The sequence below is a fragment of the Trachurus japonicus genome, chromosome 10, assembly GCF_045865225.1.
Source record: "Trachurus japonicus isolate A0001 chromosome 10, Traja_1.0".
Lineage (NCBI taxonomy): Eukaryota > Metazoa > Chordata > Actinopteri > Carangiformes > Carangidae > Trachurus > Trachurus japonicus.
Window position 1 is genome coordinate 7,859,899 of NC_140916.1, and position 8,116 is coordinate 7,868,014.

Sequence of the window (8,116 nt, forward strand, 5' to 3'; positions counted from 1 at the left end):
ATCCATTAAGCTCGACATACACTGACTAGTGAGGTGTGACGCTCTAATTAGGCTCCCTGTAGTGACAAAAGGGATTTCCATTTTTTATAGAAATGCCATTGGGGAGAAAGAAAAAAAAAGCCTCCCCCATGCAGAATAACTATGTAACATTCATTCATCCCTATACAGAGACTTTACACTAGCTTTGTTGTTTTAATCCCCCTCCCTCTGTCTTTTCCCTCTCCTCCTGCAGGCACCATCAGCTCCTGGGTTGTCATATTTATTCTCCCCATCAACAGCGCTCTTAACCCGATCCTGTACACCCTGACCACCCGACCTTTCAAAGAGACCATTCTGCAGGTGTGGGCTAACTACAGACAGAGGAGACCCCTGCTGAGCGGTCACCCGCCTCATCACCCATCGCTCACCTGGCAGGAAATGTGGCCCCTGCAGGAGAACAGCCACGGCCTCACCCCGGGGAACCCTATGGAGACGACGTGCGTGCAAGCCAAGCTCACCCCTGTGGAAAATACCAACGACGGATACAATGACATTGCCGTTAGCACGCGGCAGCAGCAGCAGCAACAACAGAAGCAGTGCACGGCGGTGTCCGTGATGTCGCAGAAACAAACGGTGTCGCACACACACACTCAGACACACATACACTCAAATGAACTCATCTAGGTGACTTTACACCGGTTAAATGTGATTCAGGTCCATTCAACTCCACAGCTGAGCGTGTTCATCATGTTTAGAAGTACACTTTTGATGAAAAGGACACTCTTGTGACTCTTTGTGACCAGATTTCTCCTTTGTTGTGGAAAATCATTCGTATTCATTAGTGTTTTTGGAAATCCCGCTGTGTGCCTGTCTTGCTTAAGCAACAGCAGCCATAACAGCAGATGGGTGAAGTCAGTGCAGAAATCAATTAGAAGGCAGCACAGTTCCCCCAAATGAAGACAACATGCTGGCTCCAAAGGAAATCTCTTTTCATGCAGAAGTCCTGCCCCACTTCTGGTTGAGCTTTTATCCACCATCTTTTAACACTGAGTTTTGTTGTTATTCTGCCATCAAAGTCAACAAAAAATAATAATGGAGTTTTCTGTCCAAGTTCTGAGCTGAATATTAATCTACAACCAAAATACTTGGCTAATAAGGATCCTAATAATGGTGTCTGAAGCAAATATTTATTAAAGGGATAGTTCACCCAAAATGTAAATTTCACTCATTATCTACTCACCCTCATGTCGACTAAGGGCTGGGAGAAGTTTCAGAGTTATCCGTGGCTTCTCTGAGTTACAGGGGGTCTCGGCATAGCAGTGCGTGTCCATATAACGGTTGCAAAAAGACACACCAAAAAACATCCAAATACCTCCATGCTGCTCGTATGTAATGTCCGTCCAAGGCCGTAGCTACCATTGAGGACACCGAGGTCATGACCTCGGTATTTTTTTCGGCCTAATGAATGAAAAAAAAAAAAAAGTGCAAAGTATTAGGGAGGACAGATGGAAGGTGACTGAGTGACTCTCCTCTCTTGTCCAAACAACAATTCCGGTAGGCCTATAATGCTCTTGTTTATTGATGCCCTCACGTACGCTGGTGTTTGTTTACTGGTCGCGGGAAAAAAGGCGATTCATTCGGAAAAAGCGAGTGATACAGCGCGTCGCGGAGCCTGCGTGCATGGAGGAGAAGGCTACTGAGTGAGTCGGTTGGCTCTAGATAAACTGCTCTTTCCAACCAGTTGTTACACTGTAAAGGTTTCGTACATACGTGCACTTGAAGCGCTGTATTATTTCGGGACGGAACCTCATGTATGCGGAGAAAACAGCTGTTTAATATGGTCAATTCAGCGCCGTTTACTGTCTGTGTCCTGCACTATGCACTAGTTGAGCTACAGTAAGTGGGGGAGAGCAGAGACCTCTTTCCTGCAGATACTATACTGAGGGGGCATCTACTGCACTGTCCATTCTTCCATCAACTTTATGTGAAAAACACAGTGACATGATACATTTTATGTTTACAGACAGGGGCGTCACTAAGTTTTAAGGACAGGGGGGGCTTAGCCCCCAGGAGATGCACAAGATGTGAGCATATGTGGTGCACGAGCACAAATATTTCACAAACAAAGACTGTGAAATTTTTTCTAAAAAATTTTGGACAGATTTAACAAAGAGCATACGGTGTAAAGTTTAGGCAACCATTAGTTTTATTTCAGTCTTTTTTATTTATTTAAAGAAAGCTAAGACCTGTGAGATTACTACAGACATGTCTGGAGTAGGCTACAGTAGAAAATGTAAATTTTTCATCTCTGCCTAGTAAGACTAACAAAAATCACATTAGAGTAAAATCTACCTTTGAATCATGGCAAATCAGGCAAATTAATAAGTAATGTGTAGGCTAACTGTGTAAAAGTAGATGCTAAAAAAAATGAACCTGAGCAATTTTGCAGCTGTTTTATTATCAGAGATACGTATGTCCAGGTGGAATTTGACCTTTGGAAAACTAATTAGGCTATATTTCACTAATAGCCGGTGTCATAATATTCACTCCATCCAAATACAACTGTTTTTGGCTCATTTTGATTTCACCTAGACCTCTTCATATTTTCCCATTCAAAGAAGACCATACAACCGAAATGAAGTTTGACACCAATATTTTACTCATAAAAAATATGCATAGAAATGTGAAATACTACACAAACCAACAACCAAAATTTGCTGCAACAAGGAGCAGTCAGATGTATGTTTGTGGTAACTATAAGGAAAAGCAAACAAACTTCCTGGGCCTGTTTCAAAGTGAGGAACACAGCTGACGCTCCAGAAGGAAGTCACCCAAAGATAGTAGGCTATAGCTATGGTAAAAAAAAGAGTGCACACTTCACCCTAGAAACCTGTTCATCTTTATGTTAACAACCAGGACCATCACATTGCATTTCAGACTCTTTTTTTTTTCGAGCTGGAATTAAACTTTATAATATAATATTTTTGCTACTCTGTGGCTGCTATGAGTGTGAGGAGCTAGTCTACTGTTTGTAATAGATGGTGTGTTCTCATCAGAATTCAGTGAAGTTGGGTCTTCTCTGGATGATCACTAGTGATGATAATATCATAAAAATGGCATTAATCTAATATGATGTGTGTAGTTTTTATCTGTCAAAGTGCACCAGATTGAAGCCTTTTAATATAAAATTGCCCAAAATTTCTGACGCCACCCCCCCGCGCACCACGACTATGACCTCAGTATTTAAAAAATCCTGGCTACGGCCCTGTGTCCGTCTTGTATTGAAACCCCGAAATGCGAAATTGTCCCAAAGTCTATATTTCAAGCTTGTTTTGTAGCGGAAGTTTCTCGAAGCTCCTCTTCCCGGTTCGTCAAATTTGGACGAACTGGGAAGAGGAGCTTCCGCTACAAACAAGCTTGAAAAATAGACTTATTTGATTTTTTTTCGGGACAATTTCGCATTTCGGGGCTTCAACACAAGACGGACATTACATACGAGCAGCATGGAGGTATTTGGATGTTTTTTGGTGTGTCTTTGGTGTGAAACTTCTCCCAGCCCTTAGTCGACATGACGGCGAGTAGATAATGAGTGAAATTTTAATTTTGGGTGAACTATCCCTTTAAACATGTTGTTGAGTGTGTTGAGTAACAAAATGTTTGTTGAGTGTCAATAGTCATTCTTTAAACAGCAAAAAAAATCTTCATTCAAGATTCATTTAATAGCTTTTGTTTGAGCTGTCAGATTACATCTTGCAGTCTTCCTCAGCAAATTGAGTTTACTCAACAAATAAGTAGTGTTATCTTTGTTGAAATGGCGAGCTGCTCATTAGTTATTATTGTAAATGGAGCTGCAGACAAATTCAGGTTTATTTTCCAGCATCCTGCTTCGAGCCGCAACATAGAAAATACGACTCCAGTCAAATGAAAACAATATTTCATCCAGCCATCTCCTATTCATTGATCTTTCGGGGCAATTATTCTGGGATTGTGCCCCTGAAACTGTGCATCGAACAGCAACCAATTTAGAAAAGTTTGACCTGATTTATACAGATAGTCTTAGGGGACCACTGAATTGAAGTGTCTACCCGGATTAACGTCTCACAACTAAAATAATGACCCAGAACTTTTGAATCTGGGGCCTCATGCACTCACTGGCAAAGTGTGTTTTTCTAATGGCCTATACATCACAGAAGTGTTAATAGCTACATTTATCTGGGATTATGTTTGTGTTAAATATAGACCAGTGACTAAAGCAGAATTTAGCTGTTGAGCAGGATGTTGTGCTGTTAAAACAGACTGGACACTCTTGGATTGACGTAAAAAAAAATACATTGTCCACAATATAAGTACCTACAATCTGAAGGCTGAAAACCATGATGAGCTGTTACCTACCTAAACCTATATTATTTGCGGCGTCCCTGCTGCAGCCTCTCTTTCTGGGAACAGAAATCATTGATTGCAGTGTCTCTGTAAGTAGACACAACTGTGGCTCTTCATGCTGTTTTTCCTGGTCTATAACTTCGAATCTGACTTAAAGGATGTAATCAAACTTACAAACAAACTTAGCTGAGAAAAATTCAAAGTGAGTTGAGTAATGGAAATGTGATACACTTTGTTTTTGGCACCACTACTTTTCTCATTTGTTTTTACATGGTTTGTTGCATTTGCTTTTTAACCAAAATTACTTAATTGTTTTTTGATTGTTGCTATACTGCTGGCTCAGTCAGTTCAGCTCCTATGTGGATACAAAAATGTGTGTGTGCGGCTCAATGATGTAACTTTTGTTGTTGTTGGTGTTTTTCCACGGCAACATTTCAAATTCCAATTAGATAGTGACACAAAAGTTACAGTCTATTGCATGCACTGAGATCCAGTACTGTGATGCATATAAAACCTGTCTAACAGCTGAACATTTTTATTTATTAATTATTTATCTATATGTTTATTTATTTGTGTGTTTAGGTGGGGACATTTTCTAACTAACCCTGTCACATTTTCAAATTGGTGTAAACCAAAAATCAGTAAGCAATTGCGACAGAATCAGTCATAATTGGATAAACAATCGGTGAAGGAAGTGACCCCTAGGGTTAATGGTAGGAGCTTTAGTTTGTGGCTCAATAAACAGTTCCGTCTGTTTTTGTCTTTTCGTCACCATCCCATTGTTGTGAAATGAAATGTCATTCTGATTAAATGATTTTGCATTTCTACAAATCGCCTAAGTTTTAAGAGTCTAAAACAAGGAAATGTTCTGCTGATTTCGTAACTTATTCAAGCAAGACCGTTTGTTGTTTCATTGTTAAACATGTTTACTGTACATATTATGTGAAAAGATCATAAAGTTCACGGCTTCCTGTTGGGCACTGAGTGTAAATGCAAAGAGTGAATGTTATGTTTCGTATTTGTAACAAACCAGTGCAACAGGTCAAAACACTTCCAGGCTTTGAAGTGAATCATTTTAATATTTAACGACAGTTGTTAGCACTGGGGGCTCTGCAAGAACACTCTCTGGGATCCAAGTCCATGGACTGTATGGGAATGAATGATTAATGTGGCTGTTTCATTGTTGTATGTTAGGCCCACATCTTGAGACCTTGCAGTGTTGTTGTTGTTGTTGTTGGACTGAATGTGAGAAGCATATAAACATGTCCCTCATCTGCTTTGGGGCAACAAAGATGTTTATTCAAAGTATGTGCCAAAGCCTTTGTTTTAAGAGGTTTCTGCATGCAACAATGAAACTGATGTTGGTCAAGGACCTTAAGTGTGTCTCTGATGCATTTTTTCATGAATTTTGCTGCCAATACTTTTTATAGTTTGTTGTTGCAATGGCTGATGAGGAATCGCGGAGGAAATCCTGCAGGAACAGTGTATTTCATATCTTTGTTTGTGGGAACAAGCAGGGGTTGAACTGGGGAATGAATACAAGCAGAGACGGCCACCATGGCTCGGTAGACAAAAAACAAGGACACTGTGGGCAGCTCCGGTTCAACTGCATAACAATACAGTAACAACTTCTGAAGTTTTTTGACATTTGCACCACCTGCAGGTGAGAAATACAATAGGCTTCTTGTTAGTCAACGCACTAGGGGTGATGAAGGTCAATCAGTCAGTTCACCACTTTGGGACAGACTAAAATATCACAACAATATTGGAATGGGCTTTATGCACAGCTCCACTACTTCCTGAAATAAGACAGCTTGTTTATTTCCTGTCTCACATTATTGGACCAACTGATTAATCCAGGTGTGTCTGACCATTATTGTGAGGTCAGTTGTTAGCATGTTAGCGTGCTTATGTAAGTATTTTGGATAGTCTCAAATCCTTTTGGGCAGCAAACAAAACCTCTCACACTGTTAATAACATGATAGAAAGTGTTTCTGTCAGAACTTCTCCCATGTGAATCGTTGTTTAGAAGAATTCAAAATGTGGGTGTAAACAGTGACATTGGCCATTCAACCTGGTAGTAAATAGCAGTGTTGGCTACAAACACCTAGGTAGATATAATCTCAAATTTCAGTTAATAGCATAGCTGGTGCAAGTGTTAAAATAGACACAGCTTTGTCTGTAGGGGGCAGTATGTAAATCTGCGTGTCTGTAGTTGTTCCTCTCCTCTCCAGTAGGAGGTGCAGGTGGAGGAGATGCTCAGAGTTTACCAAACTGAACCTGCTATATCTGACACTGAGTCGCGACTCGTGAGCAAGTTCTTTGTGATTCTGTATGCAAAAGTGCTCCAAGATTAATTAAATTAAATTAAAATTTATAGATGGAAAGAACAGCTCAAATTGCTTAAATCTGTCTATGCTGGCCCATGAAGTCACCGAGGTTACATGTTTATTGTTGATTTTATTGTGGCTTAATACATTTGCAGTAATTAGCTCGTATAATTTTATAATGACACGTGTGATATGTTTGTTGTGCCATCTCTATTGACAATAATATACCAGCTTCAACACTGTTATCATATTTGTAGCTGCAAATCAGCGCATGCTGGCATGGCAGAAGATGTACAGTAACATTAGGTACTGATCAAACTAATGCTGATGGGAGGCGCATTGCAAAACACCACAAGAACCATTTACCACCAAAGATGTTTACATATATATATATATTTCTAAAATGTGTAGATTTAACTGTAAATATCGAAACTGAAACAAAAAGGCAGAACATCAATAAAGATTAAAAATGTAATAAAATTTTTCTAGCTCATTGCGGTGCTCGTGTTTGATTTTAAACTACATCAAACAGTAGCCGAACATAAATAGTGCAGTGAAAGAGCCACCATCTTTGGTTTGTTTCTGCAGCTTCATTAGTATCTTTGCAAATCCACTGTAGTTTCTTAATGATGTATTTTGAAAAACCTTTTTACGATCAAGCTTTTTTGTACAGTTGGTCACTGAGCAGCCGGTGAGTGAATGAACCTCTTTTGTACCGCCACCAGATTACCCTTCATGCTGTTCATTGCTGTTCAATACTGTATATATAGACAGCCTACATTTGCATCAAAGACCATTTTTTCTGGCTGTATCATTTATCTTTTTGAAGTTACAGATTTGTCCAATCTGTTAAGTGATGAAAAGGATGCCATTTTTGAGTCTGTATTTTCTGTTTGTGTTGCATCTGCCACCAAGATTAATCAAGTAAAATACTGAATGTAATGTATGACATGAATCCAGTGTGTGCAACAAAGAATGTATTCAATTCATACAGGTGTGACTTGGTGTGTAAGGTGTATGTGGGATTGCAGATACAGGCAGCAGTTTTGAAATGCCTTTTATAAATGCTGTCTAAAAAATTCCCCAGCTGGTCTGTGGGTGGGAACACAGACTCACCCTCACCTCACCCACAACTGCACCAAACCACACATTTTTAACACTGTGATGATCTTCGAGGACATTTGTACATATAACCATCAACTCTTCTGTGCATACTTTGTTCAGTGAGAGGTTGATTTCTCGTGGAACTGTATTTTTTCATACATTGTAAATTTATGAATTTCTAGCAAACACGGAGGAGATGTTATTATTAAGATGTTATACCTTTAAATGTGTGAGTACATTGTATGTGACTGTCAGTGTTTCCATTATGTTCCTATACACTATGCCGAAAGGGCAGAGAAGCCAGCTGTTTGCTTGAGATATTC

The 8,116-nt window shown here is 39.7% G+C and overlaps 1 protein-coding gene across 2 annotated transcripts in view; it reads left to right on the forward strand.

The window, feature by feature from the left end:
* rxfp1 (relaxin family peptide receptor 1) overlaps positions 1–1,139 on the forward strand; it is a 111,994-nt gene extending 110,855 nt beyond the window's left edge. Inside the window, exon 18 of one of the 2 annotated variants that reach the window (XM_085789144.1) lies at positions 233–544. In XM_085789144.1, the coding sequence (XP_085645270.1) occupies positions 233–307 (75 nt within the window). In that variant the 3' untranslated portion in view covers positions 308–544. Of the gene's footprint in view, positions 1–232 lie in introns of both variants that reach the window. The other variant, XM_085789143.1, reaches the window with a different exon arrangement.
* The last annotated feature ends 6,977 nt before the right edge of the window (positions 1,140–8,116 follow it).